The sequence below is a fragment of the Gopherus evgoodei genome, chromosome 4, assembly GCF_007399415.2.
Source record: "Gopherus evgoodei ecotype Sinaloan lineage chromosome 4, rGopEvg1_v1.p, whole genome shotgun sequence".
In the NCBI taxonomy this organism is placed as follows: Eukaryota; Metazoa; Chordata; order Testudines; family Testudinidae; genus Gopherus; species Gopherus evgoodei.
The window spans coordinates 7647745-7669794 of record NC_044325.1 but is presented as its reverse complement, the minus strand read 5'-3'; the positions used below and the strand labels follow the sequence as shown (position 1 = coordinate 7669794).

The following is a 22050-nucleotide window of genomic DNA, read 5'->3' as shown; positions in this document are numbered from 1 at the left end:
CCCACCCGCCTTGCCACGTTGGGGCAGCGGGGAGCGAAAGGCGCCTGCCCCGGGGCCCGGATCTCGCTGCGGGGCAGGGGCAGGGGCAGGACCGGGAGCCGCCACCCACGGGCTGGAGACCCGCGGCGCTCCCGGCCCTGCGCGGGGAGGCTCCAGTGTCGGCTCCTCCCCGCGCGGCCGCGCCTCCCCCGGCAGAGGCGGGTCCCGGTCCCCCGGCGACCCGCGCGGAATTAAAGTTTAATTCCCAGGCGCCCGGCGCAGGACGCGAACCGGGCGAGCTGCGGGCTCTGCACCGAGCCGGGCCCAGGGCGGCTGGCTGCTTCCCTAGCCCGGCGTGGGGCCGCTCGGGGGACTCCGGCTATCGGCTCTGGTGCCTGGACCGGTGCCCGAGCTCGCAGCCGGCCCCGGAGAACCTGCTCCCCGGGCCATGGAGAAGTATGAGAAAATTGGCAAGCTCGGCGAAGGCTCCTACGGGGTGGTGTTCAAATGCCGGAGCCGGGACACCGGCCAGATCGTGGCTATTAAGAAGTTCCTAGAATCGGACGATGATCCGGTGATAAAGAAAATCGCCCTTCGAGAGATCCGGATGCTCAAGGTAACTGCCTGGCCGCTGTTCGCCCGCAGGACTTGCCGCTGGGACCGCGGGTAGCTTGGCTTGGGCTTAAACTCGACGGGGTTTTGCTTATTCTGATTCCAAGAACAATGTCGCGGCGGTAACTTCCCCAAAGCTGCTAGCCTGGATACAGATCTCAGCTGGCTCTGTCTTTAGCCTGGTATTTCCCAGAGCATCCCAAGGAGTCCCAGTGGCTTTCAGCGGGATTTGAGTGGCTAATTCCCCTCTGCTCTTTGATAATGCCAGCAGCCTGCGGGATTTTGAAAATCTAGCAGCTATTTTCACATCTGTGCACAGAAGGACTGGGACACGAACCGATTCTCCCCCTGGCTTTCCAGTGATGGAATAAATCTTCCCTGCTTACAAACTACTTATGTCCTGAGCAGCAACCCTCTTTATCATGCTAGTTGTTGTGCAGAGTGGTGACAGCACCTGTAATCACAGCTATCTGGAATTTCTAGCATGTCTGGGGGGTTATAACTGTTCTGCATAAATATCCCAACAGAGCTGATTTTAATTCTGGGAAGAAAAGTGCAACAACAATCTTTTCCTTTATCAGTTGTTTTTAGAGGGAGGAAATGTATATAATTCTTAAAAAGAACAGGAGTACTTGTGGCACCTTAGAGACTAACAAATTTATTTGAGCATAAGCTTTTGTGGACTACAGCTCACTTCTTCTCACACCTCTTATCAAACTGTCTGTACTGGACTATCTTGATTATCACTTAAAGTCTTTTTTCTTACTTAATTGGCCTCTCAGAGTTGGTAAGACAACTCCCACCTTTTCTGTGTCTGTATATATCTCCTCACTATATGTTCCATTCTACGCATCCAAAGAAGTGGGCTGTAGCCCAGGAAAGCTTATACTACAAGTGCTCCTGTTCTTTTTGCGGATACAGACTAACATGGCTGCTGCTCTGAAACCTGTATAATTCTTGTGGCTTTAGGTGATGGTTGCATTGCTCTTGAATATAAAATGGCTTAATGTTCCAGACACTCATTTTTCCTAAGCCCTCTTTACTGTGGGTAAATCAACTGGGGTAGCCAACAAAGCCCCTGCTGACAGAGCTGAGATAGTTACCTGCGTGGTGGATTTCAGTAAGTACCTTTGGTAGTAAGATTTGCTAAACAGCTATTTGGTTGATGCAGCGCTAGTGGTACCATGCTGCTGGTCATCCTTACAGGCGACCGTGTGTAGTAGGGAAAGGCACAATCTTGCTGATGTTAAGAGAGGTCTGAGAGTTAAGGCTTGGAGCACTTGGAGGAACTTAAAATTCATGTATGATGGGGAGAATGTGTAGTCTCAATCCAACGTGAATACATGTGTCTCGCTTAAAATGTAAATTGAACTTGTTCTAACAACCAGTGTGGCCCAAAAAGGAATCGATCAGTGACTTCATTGCACTGGTGCTGTATGAACATCACTGTGTTCTCAAATCTAGCTGCGAGGTCAGAGGCTGCTGTGCTTACTCGTGGGGAGTAGGACCTTATTCTGCGAGTGACCTTGTTGGTAGGGAAGCCAGACTTTTGGCCCCGAGTGTGTTTGTACAAGATACTTCCCTACGAGCCCACCAGAATGCATAGATTGGCCAGCAGCAGCCCAAGGAACAGCCTTCTCTTCCCGTCCAGGTTGTCTCTTCCTAGAGTAGCAATGATCGTGGTAGATGGCAAAGCTGGGTTGTGGAGCATGTGCAGAGCACTACCACTTCAGTTGTGGAAGTACCAAGTCTTGGCCCTTGATCCTGCAGACCTGCCCATGTGAGTAACGTTCAGCTTCAGCTCGTGTTTGAAATTGCTTGTTTGCGTAAGGGCTTGTGGCCTGGGGCCCTTAGTTGGGAGACACCAGTGACTCCTGTTTGCTACTTAACTAGGGAGTGAGAGGAGGCCTTGGAGCTTCTGCTCCTCAGGTCTCTTGGGGAGAAACTCGTTGCTCTGTCGATCCTGCTCTCGGCTGCCCATGCGCACGTGTTAAATTCGTGTTTGTAAATTAATCCGGTTTATTTATCTCCGTATGTTTCACAATAAAATACAATAAATACTTTAAAACAGTGTAAGGAACCATCAGAAACGGTGCTTGTTAGTGACCCATATTAACCAAAAAAACCCTAGGGAAACTCCCAGACAACCAAACCTGTCCTATTCAGACATCTAAGGCTGGAAATAGACATTATGGAACATTGTCATTTATATAAGCTGTAAGTCAAGAATTTAGGATGCTTTAGCCCAAAAAGCCTGACAGAAAACATGGAAATATTCAGTGAAGGGTCTTTTTAAAAATGAACTTTATTTAAAGATCAATGTTTAGAGGTTTCTTTCCCAGTATTAGCATTTCCCCCGTCTCTAGTTTCTACTTGGCATTTTTCCCAGACTCCACTTTCTGTGTGGCATTTATGGAGCAGTTGGAGACCATTATCTGCTATCAATGTTCTTTTCCATTATCTTAATTTGCTTGTTGGGAACCAAGTAACGTTTCTGTTGCTGTAAATATGAGATTTCAATGTGTCCCAATAGTTCTGAAAATCTCCCCAAAGCTGCCCTTGTTATAAGCTATGGTCCCATTTGGTATTTTATTACATGTGTTTATATAAGTCTGTGGGGTCCTAATGCGAGAGAGGTTGTGATAAGACTGCTGAGGCTTTCTCCTGCTTCCATCACAGTCGGTGGTAGAAGACCCATTTGTTTCAGCTGAAGCAGGATTGGATCCCTGTGTCTAGTCATGGTAGTGACTCCAGAACCATTTTAGGAAAAAAGCACCATCGGTGCAGGGTCAGGCTTGATAGGGAATATAGGTTTGTTGCCTTGCCAGGAACAAACTGGGAAACTGCAGTTCTGTCTGTTTAGCTGCATAATTCTTCCTAACAAACTGCATTAAGCTTTATGTCAATATTAAAGATTTGCAAACGAACGTAATAGTTACTGAAGCTACTTGTCAGAAGCATGGATGATAAATGCGTCTTCCCCACACCCATAATAATAAAGAACCCAACAAACTGCAGGTCATCACCAAAAGATCTGTGTTTGAAGTGATGTTGATTTAACAAGTGGAGACCTGCTCCACTATCTTTTAAACATTTTCTTTGTAAATAGTAACTGATTGTTTGTTTATTAATTACGATATTTCTTGGCTTAGGCAATACGCTGTTTGTCCAAGATCAAATGAGATTGTTTCCTCAGTGAAAAATGTAGCCCCCTTATAAATAGTTGTTCTGCAAAGTAAATATTTTGTGGACAAAGGCTTGTGTAAGGAACAAGCTATGGTAGCTGGCTCAGAAGGATAGCCAGAGTATGCAGAGAGTGTAAAGGAATACCATTGTGTGTGATGGCTTTGAAATATACAAAAGGTACTGCTGTGAAAACAGGGTCAGTCTTTGTATAAACCGTATCCCCGACAATAGAAACCCGATACTTACTGTTTCTAGAAGGATGAATTTTAAATGTTGCCAGCAGATAGAGTGCTGTGCACAGGGCCTCCGTTCACAAAAAGCTCACGTTGGAACGGGGGCAGGGGAGGCTGCTCAGACTCACTGAGGCAGCAGTAAGGTAAAGAGGGAAAAGTTGGGGCCGCCAACCTTGAGCTCACCGTCTCCCCACTGCATCGGAAGAATTGTCTGAGAGTTTAAAGGGGTGAAGAACTTCCCCAAAGAGAAGGTGTCTTGGGTGAACTAAGCTTTGGCAAGGGGCTGATGGTCTTTCCTGGAGCAGCAGGTGTAGCTAACATAAGAACGGCCATACAGGGTCAGACCAAAGGTCCATCTAGTCCAGTATCTAGTCTTCCAACAGTGACCAATGCCAGGTGCCCCATAGGGAATGAACAGAACAGATAATCATCAAGTGATCCATCCCCTTTCGCTCATTCCCAGCTTCTGGCAAACAGAAGCTCAGGACACCATTCCTGCCCATCCTGGCTAATAGCCACTGATGGGCCTGTCCTCTATGAACTTATCTAGTTCTTTTTTGAACCTTTTATGGTCTTGGCCTTCACAACATCCTCTGGCAAGGAGTTCCACAGGTTGACTGTGCAATGTGTGAAGAAATACTGCCTTTTGTTTGTTTTAAACCTGCTGCCTATCAGTTTCATTGGGTGACCCCTAGTTCATGATCTATTTGTGTGGAATTGCTGAATAATTGTCCTGAACAAAGCTTTTGCATTTTGTTTTACGGCTCATCTCTTGTTTTAGTTTCTTCCCTGTGAGCCGCTGACACAGCCCATAGCCTTTTCTGTTAGAGTTAAGAACAAGTGTACTCTGTTTCTCCACTCCTGGGCTGTGTTTGTTTGGTACGCTAAGGAGCAACGAGGTATGTATGTGGGGGAGAGGTCTAACATGACACCCTTTTGAATGCGCTGTTATCAGATCAGAGAAAGCAGCAGAGCAACCAGCCCTCTGAGAAACTGAATACACAAAGTAGAGGTGAATTCGGTGCTAGCGTGTCTCCTGTTCACTCTTCCCTTGGAAAGTAAAACACCAAATTCCCTGCTAAGGGCTGACCAGGGCATGCAGGAACTGGCTTTGACGCATCCCCTTCACTGAACAAACTCAGTTGCCCAAGGACAGTTCCACCAGGGGCCACGCACCAGCCCCCTAGTGCCACTCGGCTCCCAAGAACTGCTCACAACTCGAAATCATTAGTACGAACCAAATTCCTCATGTGATTCACACTGGTCAGGTCACTAGCTGGTCTGAATTCCCCGAGAAAGATGCCAGAGTTTCAGGAAGGATTAATTCTGCAGCCTGTCTCCTTCTCAGCAAGGGAACTGTGGAGCCTAGGCCGAAGGGTAAAGCGTGAACTCTCCCCGTCCCCTTCCCCACACCTGTGAATGCAGGCTAGGACCCTGGGTGCCAGGAGACGATCCCTGACATTGTCTGTCAGCAGCGAACCGAGCCCTTTCCCACGGCCCAGAGACAGTCCTAGGGCTGCAAAACTGGAGGGGGAGTGACCAAAACAGGCCTAACTTGGGTGGTGGTGAGACCCCATGCACCAGGTCGTGACGCCGCTCACTCAGATTTGGCCCAGCCCCATCTCCATCAGGATGTTCCTGCTGCCCTGTCACATCACCATGACCTGACGCACAGGGTGGTGGCACCGCTTGGATTTGGCCTGGCTGCCCCTCCAGCTGTTAGGCCACCCAGCTTCAGAGCAGGGGTGGGGGGGAGGGGCCCCCTCTCGTTGCTCCCTTGCCAAGTTCAGGCTCTCAAAAGTGGGGGGCAGTGGCCCTTCGGCACCCCCATCTCCGGCACTGCATAGATAGTCTGGGCTGCCTAGTAGCAGCCTGTTAGGAGCTCCGACAGAGGGCCTGGCACCCAGCCTGGCACCTCGTTTCCTGCTCTGACATTGATACGGAGGTGAAAGCCGACCTGCTTCTAATCTGTTGATCTGGCCAAGTGGCAAGGGAAAACCATGACCGCAAGCAGCTGCCAGGTTTGTCCCCGCTGGCAGGAAAGCTGGATTTCCCCCATGGCCAATGATCTGGGGAGACTGATGTCCTGATGTAGGGTCCGACCTGCAGCGTAAGGTGAAGAATGCAGTTGCATTAACATTACTCCTTTCCCTAGAGAACAATTACTGAAGCCACCAGGTACCTCAGCTCTGGCACTGCAAAGGGAGTGAGGAAAAAAAAATTCAGTGCAACTATTCCTCAGAAACAGAAGGAAAAATAAGATCTTTTCCCTGTCAGGTTAGCAGAGGACTGTGTAGCTAGAACTGAAAGCTGTCATCCGTGCCACCGACTGACTGACTATAGTGTATGTAGCTGTAACAGGTGACTGTGAACATTACTGAGTGGGTTGGGATTAGGAGGGGGAAGTCTTCTCTGCTGCTGCCTGACAACAGCCAGTGGTGGCACTAAAAATCTGAACGCAGCTTTCTTTAGCTAGACCCCATCTACTGCAACTCACAAAGGCACTGTGAGAGGTAATGGCAGATTTATGGGGCCTTTGAGTGCACAATTATGGCTGCGGACTGACTGATGCATTAAAGATCTGAACGTTCTTTGCCCAGAGTCGTATTGTTCAACTAGAAATTAATGATCTTAGCTGCAGCCTGCTAAAATTCTGCACATAAGCTGTAATTTACTAGCCAAGTTTGACCGCTCAGCCCTCTCCTCAGTCTCCTGCTGGAGTCTGTAGAGCTTAGGGGAGTAATCAAATATCTGCAGCACCGGGTTTCAGAGCATTGCTCTTGTGGTGCTTTCAACGGGAAGAGTAAATCCGGATACATGATATTAAAAGTATCCCAACTTTTATTTCAAACACCAGTTCTCTCACACGTGGTGACTGCTCCGCATTAAGGACAGTGTATGGATAAGCGCCTTTAAAACTTTAAACAGGTCTGAGTTTCAGTCTCACTTTCTAAACAGTGGTGACCACGGCCTGTTTGTTCTCTCCTGTGTGTATTGCGTTGCCACCATTGTCACTTATAAACAAAAAAATAATCTCCGGGAGAGTCTCACCTTGAGTCTGTGTTTTACTGTGACATTGGATGTGTGGGCATAGGCTAGTCTGGTGCATGCAAGCTGCTTGGGTTTTTAAAGCCTGCTGCATTTCAATGATCTGACCCTACGATGGGGAGAAATACTGGCCAGTTAGTCTTATGGGAAGACTTCTAATCGCTGGGCAAGACCTGGACTTATTCCAGCAATCGCGCGGGTTGTTATCGGTCTATGCAACCCTAGCATCCAGAGGCTGGGTTATTGAATTTAAACCTTCCAGCTATTTTGAGGGTGTTTCCTGTTGGTAGTAATGAACTCCTGAAATTGAGCCCAGGCTAATGTTCACATGACTGGGAAGCAAAATTCCTGAGAGGTGAATGCATATTTTTCAACGTTGGGCCATTCTGTGCTCCCTCTAGTCACCCTGCCTGCCCCTTTCATTCCCGTTCCCACCCACTGGTCAGCAAGGATCTTGCTGTTGGAAGGGCTGTGATATGGTTTTGTTTAAACTGGGTTTCAGAACCAAGCTGGGCCAAGGATCTGCAGTTCTTGTCATCTAGGCTACACTCAGGGCTCTCTGGCTCCCTGTGGTGGCTGAGCAGCAGCCCCAGAAACCTCCACCCACCCACAGAGCTCCAGCAATAAAGGTCTGTGCTCTTAGATCCCAGGGTAATGAGTTCAGTGCTCACTGCTGACAACCCACCCAGCAGCATCATGGTCCATAGGGAAGTTATTTTAGGGACAAGAATAGGGATGCTGGTGGAGTGGGGAAGCTGTGAGGTGGGAGGAGGGAGAATGGATGGATTTCCCTTGGGATATACATGTGTGTTCTTCCTGTGGTTTGACAGCCGCACTGTGATACTTCCCCCTCCCTCCCTTTCTCTTTCCTGTACATTTTGGCGGTGGTACTTCAGCTGGAGGGACTAATAATCTGAGAGTGGCCAGAACGTGTGTTACAGGCGCCCCGGTCACAGCAGAGGGACCAGTGAGAGAGACTTGCAGCTTCACAGGGTAATCATTAGGCAAATTGGCTCCCCACAGCCATTCAGAGCGCAGCAGTTTTGCATAACCAGAATCAGCTGTGTCCATTAATAAGTGCTCCACAACCCTGTGCTCTGATCAGCAGAACCAGCTGCATTTCAGCATCGTGTGCTGCCATCTGCATCGTGCAGGGCAGCGACCCCATTTGTGGCTCTTGCAGGGTAGCTGTCTGTATGGCATTGTAAGTGAAGCTGTTTCAAGGCCTGAAAGATGAATGGTACCTTCCACTGCACACAGACCGTAATGATTCGAACAGGCTGGAGCTCACCTCTGCTCTTCTCCTTAAGAACTCGCAGCCTGCCAGGCGGGTGTGCGTGTGTATGTTTCAGTTCTCTTGATTTCAGCCAGCCAGATTTCCATCTTCTGCCCCAGGGACAGAAATATAACTAAATACGGGGGGCGGGGGTGCAGTAAGTGTGTGCCTCGGTTTTGATAAAGGACGTGTATTCATTCACGTGGGGGTGGTATAACTGGGAGCTCTCATCCAAGCTCCTGAGTTTCATCTGTCACCTCTGTAATTCATTTGGGTGGCCCCTGGCTCGTGTATTATGCTGTAGGTCAGAGGTTCTCAAACTGTGGGTTGGGACCCCAAAGTGGGTCGCCAGGGCTGGTGTTAGACTTACTGGGGTCCAGGGCCCAAGCCCAAGCCTCACTGCCTGGGGCTGAAACCGAAGCCCGAGGGCGGTGGGGCTCAGGTCCCAGGTCCTCTGCCTGGGCTTCGATTTCAGCCCCCCGCCCCACCAGGTGTGGTTCGGCTTTGGCTTTGACCCCCTGACCCAGGGCAGCAGTGCTCGGGCGGGCTCAGGCTTCGGTCCCCCATCCCGGACTCATGTAGTAATTTTGCATGTCAGAAGAGGGTCGCAGTGCAATGACATTTGAGAACCCCTGATGTAGGTGAATAGGAGCTTTACTACATCACTCGTTATCTCTGATACTTCTATCTTGTCTCCCTCTGCCCCCGCCTGTAACCTAAACAGCTCCGATCTTCCCAACTTCTCCTCACACACCCGTCTTTTCAGGCCTTTCATCGCTTTTCCTGCCCTTTGGCTGCACCCTTTTCTAACAAGGCTACATCCTTTGTGAGAGGAGATGAGCAAACACACCACAGTATTCAAGGGGAGGGCAAGTCACTGACGTAGCTAATGGTGTTATAATTTCAGTATCATTCTGTGTCCTTTCTGAACATAATCTAGCATCTCTTCTAGCTGCAGTTGTGCTCTGAGTAGATGTTTTTACTGAGCTGTCTGCAGTGTGGCTTTTAACTGGTGTGGTTATATTGAATCCACCACATTGGAACGAACTATTCACACTCGTATTTACCTTGCACTTCTCTACGTAATCCACGATTGATTTGTCCAGCCAGCCTAGACCCTCCTTACAGTCTTCTCCAGTGCTGGCTAATTTAAGTCATTTTTCTCTGCTATTTTGCTGCTCATTCCCTTTTTCGAATCGTTCGTTCACATCTTAAAAGATGGCCCAGTACAGAACCTTGGAGATGCCTTATTGTCAGTTTCCTATGTTGAAAATTCATTGTTTATTCTAAAACTCAGTCCAGCGCAAATTTTAGGATGTCTGTCTTTGTAAGCATGTGAGTAATTCCCTTGGAGTCAATGGGACTACTCATCTGATTAAAATTACCCATGTACCTAAGTGCTCTGCTGGACCGGGATCCAGCTCTGTTTTCTATTCCTTTACCAGTTATTCATCCATGCACCTTGTTTAAAAAAAACAAAACCCACATTAACAATACCAGGAAGTGGAATAACAATTTCATATTGCAACAGACAACCTAAAAGATCTAGACATGCTAGATCTTCATACACACATTAAGAATCTTGGTCTGAAGTTCTTTGGTAAGGAAGCCCCTGATACCAAGCACAACTAAAACAAAAAATCACTTCCGAACCCCTCAAAAGTTCAGTCAGTGAATTAGCAAAGCAAGGAGTGGGAGTTTTCACTGTGTCATTGGGGGAGATTCTCAATGGCTTAGTCCCAAAAAGGTTTCTAACATTTATATAAAAGCTTTTTTCAGCAGCTATAAGGTCTTATTGTGTGTGTTTCCAAGCCATTGTCTAAGAAGACTCTCTTCTTCCATTGGTACAGTCAGAGGCTAGATACTATGTGATGGATGATACAGAAATACCTGTGATGGACAGAAATTATTTTTTGCCTGACAGCATCTTCTCTAGTTGGTGGCTGTTTAAGCCAAGTTTATCTGTGGCCCCAGATGTCTCCGAAAATAACTAACCACTAGCCTCTTCCGGCCCTGGTTGTGGCAGGTTGGTCCCCCTATTGCACAGGCTGGCTCATTCAAGGTGTTTTGTGTAAGAAGTGTTCTCTCCTCCCCCCATCCCCTGCCCCACTTTTCAGCTCCAAGCTGCAGGACGGGGTGGTGAGCCATCCGGTCTGCGTTACTAAGTAGACCGCTCCATTGTGTGTTCACAGCAACTGAAGCACCCCAACCTGGTCAACTTGCTGGAAGTCTTCAGGAGGAAACGGAAGCTCCACTTGGTCTTTGAATACTGTGACCACACGGTTCTCCATGAGCTGGACAAGTACCCGCGGGGGTGAGTAGCCGGCTCCTGAGCTGCAATGGGGTTTGGGGGAGAGCGAGGGAGAGTTTGTGGGAATTACTTATGGCCCCAGAGTGCTCTTGGGAGAGTCTCATTAATAACCATCGGGGCGATGTGAAGGCTGCCCGGCACAGTGCACTTGACCCTCTCGGTTACTGTGGTTTAGCGATGCTGTCCGAAAGAATTGCCCAAAGAGCCTGGGAGTGCTGCTCCACAGAGCTGTTCACCAAGGAGATAATGTCGCTCAGCCTGAGCATTCAGAGTAATAGCTCGCCTGCTTGACAGGAGCAAACTGGAGCTGAGAGAAGGGCTTGAGAGACCTCTGAAATCCTAACGCTGCAAACAGCCCGCAGGCCCGGAGAGCAGCAGGCAGCCCGAGAGCCTGCAGCAGTAGTCGCAGTCCTCGTCCATCTCCATGATTGCTTGTGATGAGCTGTGGGTGCCCAAGAAGGGCAATGGCTGCTGGCTTCCTACCGGACAGGTGTCCATCAGCCACCCTGCAAAGCCCACCGTTCCGGCTGCCTGTTGGCATTATTTCTTGTGTGTCCCGCTATGGGGAGAAGAGTTTGGCCTGCAGCCACATCATTTAGATGAGAAGAAATAATAGCCCAGGCTGGCCTGGATTGCCAGCTAGTCTGATGCTGAGTGAGCATCGGCCTGAAATGCTCTCTCCCATCCCTCACCAAGGTGGACGCTCTGGGTCTGGGTTTGAACTCAGAGGGAGGGAAGCCTGGACTGCTGCCTGTTTGTGGTTGACTAGAGAGTCTAGGGGGTTTTGCTGTCCGGGGCTATATTCACTCCAGCTCCTGTGATAAACCCAGCACCATTTCCTGTTTAGAGATTAAAATAATCTCTGGCCCAGGTGATTGCGCTCAACTTTACTTTCGCTGGGTCCCATAAAATCTCCCTCTAGCCTGTCTCTGCTGGGCTCTTGTTGATTGCTTGGACTGGACTGTGAGAACTTGCAGCAGTTTCGCTATTGTCTCTTCTCCTGACTTCCCAGTTCTGCTGAGCAGGACACGTTGACTCGGCTCAGTCTGTAGCCTGTGAGGCCAGTTACCCAACCCATGCACGGTCATTAATAATGTGACGGGCATGGTCGGTCAGGTGGAACTCATGGCTGTCTGCGGTCTGGCTCTCTCTCCGGACAAACAGAATCAGGCACGGCTTTGGCAGAGAGTTACTCTGGCATGTACCATGCATGCGCCACTGTGTTTATGTTCATGCCCCCAGAGCTCTCAGCACTTCCCTTCAAGCAGCGATTTGTGCAAAACAGGAGCGGTGTGTACAGAGGGAAGAAAACATTCTCCGTTCTGGTGTCTGTCTGGTTTGTGACGTGATATAAACAATGCTCTACCGAAATGTATGACCGTGAGTTACTCCTGGCGATCTGGTGCTATGGAAATGCTCAGCGTAAGTTTAGAAATTGGCAGGCCTTAGGTTAGATGACTGGTCGGTGGGAAGCTAATTGATTGAGGGGTTGGTGGAACAAGAGCCATTGTTCTCCTGGGTGAGTAGCTTCATCAGAAGAATTGGACGTGCTGATGGGAGATAAGGTTTGTAAGCTAGGCAGCAGCTTCCCTAGCACGCTGGCTAGAGTCTGGGAACTTGGAGTCAGGAAATGGGATTCGCAGCCCCCGTCAGGGAACACACCTGACGTTCACTGTCTCTTCATTTCAAACAACTCCAGTTTGAACTAATAACTTTACTGTAGGCTAAATAGATCAGATGCTCTAATTAGAATAAGCTTGGTCTCCGTTATTCTGAACGGACAGTTCTCCTGAGAACGGGGGCTGGGTTTGTATAGAACACAGGTATGTGTTCGGACCACACTTAGCACAATGGATCCTGGATCCTGACTGGAGCTAATTGAAACTGTTCTCTGTGCGTTCAGGGCCTTGCACAGTGGAGCCCTGCTCTCTGATTGAGACTCATGCCGCAATACAAATCAACACTAATACACATATCCTCATTAGTAAAGGATTCAAGGATGGGAATATAATTAATGTCAGTCAACATGGTTTTATTGAAAATCGGTCTTGTTGAACCTGATTTCCTTCTTTGAAGAGATTACAGGTTTGATAGATAAAAGTAAATACATCCATGTAATAGACTCGACTTAGGACCATGCACTGTTCTGATTAAAAAATTAGCACTATCCACTATCAATAAAGCACAGGTTAAATGGATTAACATGTGCTTCGATATTGGATAGTGCTAACATTTTCAATAAATTATAGGGCATGGCTCAGCCTTCACGTCACACTGCCTGTCAGTACCTGAGTCAGGCCGGGAAAGCTAATGATCCAACGAGCCTACAGCATGGGGGACTGTCGTGGGAAGCAGTGACTCTGGAAAGGATTTTGGAGTCATAGCAGATGGGCAGCTCCTGGTGAGCTCCCTGTGTGGTGATGTGTTAAAAAGGGCTAATGTGATCCTGCGGTGTACGAAGAGGCGGGGGAGGTGACGTTACCTCTGCACATGGCATCGGTGAGACCAACACTAAGAAAACAGTGTCCTCGGTTTTGAAAGGATATTGAAAAATTGGAGAGGGCGCCGAGAAGAGCCACAGACACTACTTGAAAGCAGGAGAAAACGCTTCTCAGTGACGGACTGAGAGTCCAGTCTGTCTAGTTTACCAAAAGGAGGTTGGGAAGTGACTTGATTAGAATGTATCCAGACCTTCACAGGGGGAAAATACCCCAGACTAACAGGCTCTTTATTCTAGCGGAGCATGGCAGCACAGGAACCGTGGCTGGACATTAAATCCAGACAAATTCAAGTTTGAAATAAGGCACAATTTTTTAACCATGAGGGCAATTAACCCCTGGAACACGCTACCAAGGGAGGTGGTGGATTCTCCATCCCTTGGTGTCTCGAAGTCAAGACTTGATGCCTTTCTGGATGACCTGCATTAGCCAAACACAAGTGAGTGGGCTCAATTCACAGGGTAACAGGGTGACATTTAAGGGCTGTGTGGTATCCAGGAGGTGAGACTAGATGATTTATTGGTCCCTTCTGCCCTTAAACTCTCTAAGGCCATGAATCATCCAGAACAATGTAACGCTTTTCAAAATAGCCAGCACTGAAAATAATGAGATGATTTGTCACTGCTGAGTTCCTTAGTGTTTGTTCACTAGAAAATACTTTTTACGGACGTTTCCAGGAATCTGAGCTGAAGCTTCAGTTGACCTAGAGCAAGAGTGTAGAGAGAACAGTTATTTGTAATAGCGAAGGGTTTATGCAGAAGGAAACAAGAATTAAAATACGACATCTCACACTTGCATGTCCCATTGCAGTTGCAGGCAGGGCTGGTGGCACTGCCTCTCACTGAAGCTGCCTGGCATTACCTGTTAAGACCTTGTTTTTTGTTAATTATAACTCTGCCAAATGTTAACTTGATGTCAGCTCATACTGCAGTCGGAGGGCAGCACTCTATGTAATGTCATTCTGAGACCGTTTCCTGAGCACGACTCTAGCCCTGATACAGCAGCATTGGCAGGAGAGCCGGAAAGGTGACATGCAAAGGATTTGTGCAACATTGGGCATGTTCTTCCTCTTTTTTTGGCTTCTTTAGGATGAATGAAAAAAACCTTAAAAGGCATAAAACGCTTGTGTTGGGGCTTTGAAACCTCAGGACTGTCAGCTCTGCCCTGCCTGGTGTGGCTGGGGGACCTCGTGAATGTCTGAGGATGCGTATTACGAACTGTCGCACCCCATAACTGTGGAGAGGCGGGAGCTGAATCTTTAACAAAGATGTCCCCTTTCTAAAATGTTGGTTAGCCATTGAAGTTAAACAGATGGGAGGGAACAGAGCAAATCCTTCCTCTCTCATTTGCTCAACTTTCATTCTCTTGGCATTGGTGACCTAGTGAGCTGAGGTGTCACAAGTCAGAGGTGGCCTCAGTGTTGTGATATGTCTCGCTGTCTCCGGCACTGGCAGGGGAGAGCCGGTGTAGACCGGCCATTGGCATTGTTCATAGGATGTCAGAAGAGTTAATGGTGCAGGACATGTGAATGATGAGACTAGCCACAGGACAGGAGGCGCCAGTAGCCAGCCCGCATCAGTGTTTGGTTGCCAGGGGGCAGACGCAATGTCGGCTAGATGTGAATGGCACCAAAAACCTTGGATCGGGCTCAGCTAGTGTAAATCTTTGTGTCTTGTCATTGTAAACTGAAATCGCCAGGCCTCTCAGCACTTGTCCGAATCTGTTCGGCACTTGGAATAGCGCTGGAAAGTACATAGTGCCCTGAGGACAGACCTCAAAGCTGCTGCAGACTTAACACCTGTATTTGAAACATCACTTTAGAAAAGAGGTTTACATGCTAGAAAGGGTCTCATATAGAGTTTCTGGCTGTAGCATAAAAATGGGGGGAGAGCAGACCGGCAACAGATAGAAAAAGCCTCCGTTGTCAGTAAGGTGGGTGGACGTTTCTCTGGGTTCCTGTAATTATAGAGTGGGTAGGCTGAGGATTAAATCCGTATTTCTTGTAACTTGTCTCTATTAAGTGAAGTCTGTAGTGTAAATGGTCCCAAAGTGTTGCATTGGGGGATCTGTTTTTCCTGATCGCTTTGGCTGTAGATGGCATTCAATTTCCTGGCATTTAAGTTTAACTCCTTTGTCCTAGTTTCATTTAAAAATAAAGTTACTCCTTGTGCTTTTTTAAAACAGGGTCCCAGAGCATCTCCTGAAGAGCATAACTTGGCAGACACTCCAAGCTGTAAACTTTTGCCATAAACACAATGTAAGTCCCATAAACACTGGCGCCCTATATCAGAGTGTTGGCTTTGAAGCGGGTGCAGATTCTGTTACAGTCTCCCAGGTCTGGGGTACTCTGTGCTGGGGAGTCGTCAAGATTATTGTCATCTTTTTCTAGAAAACACCCACCTTTGGTGTTGCTACAAGCTCCTGAATATTTTGTTCATTATTTAGATTCCTGAGGTTCGTTCTCAGTGATTTTATACTAAAGCTTCAGGTGAGCTTCCCGCCTAAACAATCGCTTGTAGCAGCGTGTCCTTCTGTGAGAACTGTCACCAATCGCAGCCATGTGCCGAGAACAGACCTGACAGCTAGTAATTCAAGGCCTGATTCAGCACCGACTGGATTCGGTGAAAGTCTTTCTATGGCCTCCCTAGTGAAAAGTTACAAAAGTGACATGTGCTGAGGGACCAGCTAACCTCTGCTTTCGGGAGGTGGATCGTAGTGTTAGGCTGAATAAAAAGTGTACGGGAAACCTAAGCCATGCTTTAACCAGGCTGCGTATGAGGATGTAAAGTGGGAGAGTTGCTTATCAGAGATGCTTCTTACTGTGAGCTTAGCTGGTATCTTCTCTTTTATTTATCTGCCGAGGGCTGATTTAAGAGGTGGGAGAGAGACCTCTTTGGAACAAGCATTTTGTTTCCACTAATACAGCCGCGTAAGATTGAGCCACAGAACCTGGCAGCCTGCCCAGCTGGCTTGCAGAATTTGTTGTTTTGTCTCTTTCTCTCTCTTGCTTTCATCCCTCCACCATTAAATTGATGGGTTGTATTTGATGCTAGTTGGCACAGTAAACCGTGCACATGTAAAGAGCTCTGTGAATGTCCATCATGCCGCTCCATTATTTCACACTGGGCCACTTGAGTGGAATGGGGGTTGTCGGAGCGATGCAGGACTACGCAGCTGAAATTGTGGACATGCATCATGTCTTATCTCAAGTGTGACGTAAAAGACCAGCTTACTGTGGGATCCAGCAGGGTGCTGCTTTAACAGTTAAGGAGTCTCCATCTTCTGTTAATGATACGTGTCAGGTTAAAGCCTTTGGACGCTCAGCAATGGGAATGTGGCAGAATTAACCTGTTCCAGATTTAGATACTTGCTCCTAATTCACTTTTTTGTGTTTCCAGTGCATACATCGGGATGTGAAGCCAGAAAACATCCTAATAACTAAGCATGCGGTCATTAAACTTTGTGACTTTGGATTTGCTCGCATACTAAGTAAGTGCAGGTAACTTCTTCCACGTAGTATGTGTGTTTAAAACACAAAGTGTTTGACCTGCTATTTACATTCTATTAAGGACTCTGTCTGAGGGAAGTCCTGCCTGGATCGCCCCCCTGTGGCAGGCTGTGGCACTACAAGTGCACTTGCCTCTGTTTCCCCTCGAGACAACCCATGCAAAGGAATATTCTCTCATGCAGGTTTCAGAGTGGCAGCCGGGTTAGTCTGTATCCGTAAAAAGAACAGGAGTACTTGTGGCACCTTAGAGACTAACAAATTTATCTGAGCATAAGCTTTCGTGGGCTACAGCTCACTTCATCAGATGCATGCAGTGGAAAATGGAAAAAAAACGTCAAAAACAGCCTCCAATGAGAGACTGCTGAATTGGAATTAATTTGCAAACTGGGCACCATTAAATTAGGTTTGAATAAAGACTGGGAGTGGATGGGTGATTGCACAAATTAAAACTATTTCCCCATGTTTATCCGCCACACCCGTTCCTCACACCTTCGTGTCAATTGCTGGAAATGGACCATTTTCATTACCACTACAAAAAGTTTTTCTCTCCTGCTGATAATAGCTCACCTTAACTGATCACTCTCATTAGAGTGTGCATAGTAACACCCATTGTTTCATGTTCTCTGTGTGTGTATATATGTATCTTCCTACTGTATTTTCCACTGCATGCATCTGATGAAGTGGGCTGTAAGCTTATGCGCAAATAAATTTGTTAGTCTCTAAGGTGCCACAAATGCTCCTGTTCTTTTTTCTCTCATGCAGCAAATTCAAGCCATTTCATTCATATAAAGTTCCAAGGTCCACAGATCCCTCATAGTAAAAGCAATTCCTCTCAAACCTCCCCCAGCAAAACAAGGCTACACTCACCCAGGCCTCTCTGCCCTGGCTCCCGGTATCCACTCTCCAGCACCAGCCCTGTTGTTTTCAGCTCAGCTTTTCCTAGTCAGGCTGGTTCTTCCCTTTCTTCCCACAGGCCTTTGCACGAGCTGTCCTGTAACACGGCAGGGGATCCCCAGCTCTGGCCAGGCCCCACCACCAACTTCTGGCTCTTCCCAATGGCTGTCGGGAGCAGCAGTGAAGAGCCGGTACAGTTTCTCCCTGGGTCTCCTGTCCTCCTCAAGCAGTGCTCACCTGCCCCTCCTGACTTCCTTCTGGGACCTCTTGCCTGGGGCCAGTGTCCTCTTTGGAGCCCAGTTGGGGTCAGCTGTTGAGTTGCAAGGGAACTAGCGTTTTCGTGCTGCCTTGTGACAGATACATTTTGTCTTCGGGATACCCACACACACACATGAAAACCCTCTTGCGGTGTTGTTTGTTTCCACAGAGAACCTCCACTTAAGGCAGAGTCTTGTTATCGCAGGAGGGGCCTCGTTTGCAAAAGGGTCTCGCCCTGGGAACAGTGGCTTTGGTTGTCCCATAATAATAATTTAAAAAATCTTGTGACCCTTTGGTTCGCCCGTTTCTCCAGACAAGTGACCTGGGGTTTGAGAGCTGAGAACTGGCAGCGCCCTCTCGGAGGAGTGGTGCCTAGCCTGATTTCAGGACACTATTGTTTTGATTGCACCAGCTCATGAGTGTTGCAAAGTTGGGTTCTGAATAAGTGCAGTAACCCATGTTGGTTTCTACCTCGCTGTGCTGCAAGGATGACTTTCAGGACCATTACTGTAGCAATGTCTGAGAGAGATGATAAGCAACATGCTTGTTACCCTTCCTTTAATAATTCTGATCCCAGATTTCTATTTATTTCTATCCTTCCTGACCGCAATCTAGCTGGACCTAGTGATTATTACACAGACTATGTGGCTACCAGATGGTACCGTTCTCCTGAGTTACTTGTAGGAGATACTCAATATGGCCCTCCTGTGGATGTCTGGGCAATAGGCTGCGTCTTTGCAGAGTTGTTGTCAGGTGTCCCCTTGTGGCCTGGAAAATCAGATGTGGACCAGCTGTACCTAATCAGGAGAACCTTGGGTAAGTTGTCCCCTTGCAGTGAGGTTTCAGCCATGTTCCTCTCTAATCATCCTGTTTAACCAATAATGGAAACAGTGCAGGTATCAGACATACCTGATTATTATGCAGATCAGAATCTGACCAACACTTGTATATTAGGAAAGCTTCTGATTATCAGTTCAGAGCCCAGATCAGACTCCTTCTCCCGTTGTGCTGCTTTGTTTCACATTAATGCAATGGTTACTGGTTTGTTTTGAGTCACAGCAGGAAATGTTGTATAGCAGTACAGCACAATAATCACTGTGCAAACACACTTAGAAGTCCCAAGCTTTGGCAGTAAATTGCACTTTAGAGTCCCAGCCGAACAGCAGCAATGCGTATGCAAATAAAGAGAATGTTAGTAACTTTTCAGCTGTCTAGCTCTGCCTTGATCACGATGGGCCTGATCCCCACAACTCCCACTGGAGTGACTGGGAGCACGGGTGACCCTCAGAAGAAGAAGAATGTTACTAGGGACCTTTGTTTTCCTGTTGACTTCAGTGGCAGTGAGGTTTACCCAGCATTCCTTGGGAATGGGCCCTGTCCCCATGCGTGTGTTTGCAGGAACATACACTCAGGGTAGCAGGTGTTGCCCAGCGGTTCCTGCAGTCTCTCTCCAGGATTTAAGTTGGTCACCCAATTGCTAAGTCATTCTAGGACACTTCCATGGGCTGGGGATTCAGAGGTGGTGATGGTTTTTAATGAGTTAAGTGGCTAGTGGAAAAACCGGAAGAAAGCCAATTCTAACTCAAAAAGAACAGGAGGACTTGTGGCACCTTAGAGACTAACACATTTATTTGAGCATAGGCTTTCGTGGGCTACAGCCCACTTCATCGGATGCATAGAATGGAACATATAGTAAGAAGATATATACACATACAGAGAACATGAAAAGGTGGAAGTTTCCCTACCAACTCTAAGAGGCTAATTAAGTAAGATGAGCTATTATCAGCAGGAGAGAAAAAACTTTTGTAGTGATAATCAAGATGGCCTATTTCAGACAGTTTGACAAGAAGATGTGAGAATACTTAATATGGGGAAATAGATTCAATGTGTGTAATGGCTCAGCCATTCCCAGTCTCTATTCAAGCCTAAATTGACGGTATCTAGTTTGCATATTAATTCAAGTTCAGCAGTTTCTCGTTGGAGTCTGTTTTTGAAGCTTTTCTGTTGCAAAATTGCCACCTTTAAGTCTGTTACTGAGTGACCAGAGAGGTTGAAGTGTTTGCCTACTGGTTTTTTAATGTTATAATTCATGATGTCTGATTTGTGTCCATTTATTCTTGTGCGTAGAGACTGTTCGGTTTGGCCAATGTACATGGCAGAGGGGCATTGCTGGCACATGATGGCATATGTCACATGTGCTGGTGAACGAGCCCCTGATGGCGTGGCTGATGTGATTAGGTCCTATGATGGTGTCACTTGAACAGATATTGTGATAAAGTTCCTCCTCTACCTTGGTGGGTCCTGCTCTTTATTGGAGGATTTTGCTAGCCTCCGAGATCTTCCTGTGTTGGATCAGGAGTTGGGAGGTTTGGGGGGGAACCGGGGCCCACCCTCTGTCCCAGGTTCCAATCCAGGGCCCTGTGGACTGCAGCTGTCTAGAGTGTCTTCTGGACAGCTACACAACAGCTACAACTCCCTAGGCTACTTCCCCATGGCCTCCTCCCAACACCTTCTTTGTCCTCACCACAGAACCTTTCTCCTGATATCTGCTAACGCTTGTACTTCTCAGTCCTCCAGCAGCACACCCTCTCACTCCCAGCTCCTTACGCACACCTCACTAACTGGAGTGAGAGCCTTTTTATACCAGGTGTCCTGATTAGCCTTAATTAAATTTAGGTGTCCCGATTAGCCTTAATTAATTCTAGAAAGTTCCTGAGTATTCTGGAATTGTCCCTGTTATCTTACCCAGGGGAAAGGGACCTGCTTAACCTGGAGCTAATGTATCTACCTTCGACCACTCTCTTGTAGCCATCTGGCCTGACCCTGTCACAATATGTGGACAGAGTGGGCATCAGGCTTTGTTGCAAGGATAGGTTCCTGGGTCAGTGTTTTTGTTGTGTGGTGTGTGGTTGCTGGTGCGTATTTGCTTCAGGTTGGGGGCTGTATGTAAGAGAGGACTGGTCTGTCACCCAAGATCTGTTAGAGGAGAGATCATCTTTCAGGATAGGTTGTAGATCTTTGATGCGCTAGAGAGGTTTTAGTCGGAGGCTGAAGGTGATGGCTAGTGGCATTCTGTTATTTTCTTTGTTGGGCCTGTCCGATAGTAGGTGGCTTCTGGGTACTCTTCTGGCTCTTTCAATCTGTTTTTTCACTTCAGATGATGGGTATTGTAGTTTTAAGGACACTTGGTAGAGATCTTGTAGGCGTTTGTCTATGTCTGAGGGATTGGAGCAAATGCGGGTGTATCTTAGAGCTTGGCTGTAGACAATGGAATGTGTGTTGTGGCCTGGATGGAAGTTGGAGGCATGTAGGTAAGTATAGCGGTCAGTAGGTTTCTTGTATATGGTGGTATTTATGTGATCATAGCTTATTACACAGTGGTGTCAAGGAAATGGACCGCTTGTGTGGACTGGTCCAAGCTGATGGTGGGATGGAAATTGTTGAAATCATGGTGGAATTCCTCAAGGGCTTATTTTCCGTGGGTTCAGATGATGATGATGTCATCAATGTAGCTCAAGTAGAGTAGGGGCGTTGGGGGACGAGAGCTAAGGAAGCGTTGTTCTAAGTCAGCCATAAAACTGTTGGCATACTGTGGGGCCTTGCGGTTACCCATAGCAGTGCCGCTGACTTGAAGGCATATATTGTCCCCAAATGTGAAATAGTTGTGGGTGAGGACAAAGTCACAAAGTTCAACCTCCAGGTTTGCCGTGAGGTTATCGGGGATATTGTTCCCGATAGCTCGTAGTCCATCTTTGTGTGGAATGTTGGTGTAGAGGGCTTCAACATCCTGAGTGGAGCCTGCTGCAGGATCTGCCCCTTAGAGTGTGATATTCAGTTAGCTCCGTGGTCCCGTTTTGGGGACAGGAACAGTACTGTGCGATTTATATAAATGACTAGTGCTGCAGCCTGCAGGGGGCACTTCACTAGCCATCAGCAGAACCGTATTTTCAGGCGAAACTTGGGCCTGACTTGGAACGAGTAGAGCTGAGAATTTCGCCATCTGTTCCCAAACAGGAATAAAAAGGTGAAATGAGGCAGATTATTTGTTGTGAATTAATTGCTTAAGGCCTTATGTCCCTCTCTCCTCTCTAGTCTCTTGGACTTCCAAGGACCCCTCACACTGCCATTCCCCCAAGTTTAGAACAGGCCTCAAGCCACTGTGTCTTGTCTCGTCCAGCGCCCTGGGAAGACTCCCTTTGTTCTAGTCCACGTAGATTTGTAAGCGTGCCTATCACCATGGTATCTGA

At 47.7% G+C, this 22050-nt stretch overlaps 1 protein-coding gene across 1 annotated transcript in view; it reads left to right on the top strand.

Moving 5' to 3' along the window:
* Positions 1–259: 259 nt before the first annotated feature.
* The window catches only part of CDKL1 (cyclin dependent kinase like 1), a 35634-nt gene continuing 13843 nt past the window's right edge, over positions 260–22050 (top strand). The window contains exons 1-5 of the mRNA XM_030562828.1: positions 260–595; positions 10527–10648; positions 15328–15400; positions 16542–16632; positions 18419–18619. Coding sequence (XP_030418688.1) covers positions 428–595; positions 10527–10648; positions 15328–15400; positions 16542–16632; positions 18419–18619 — 655 coding nt within the window. The 5' untranslated portion in view covers positions 260–427. The remainder of the gene's footprint in view (positions 596–10526; positions 10649–15327; positions 15401–16541; positions 16633–18418; positions 18620–22050) is intronic.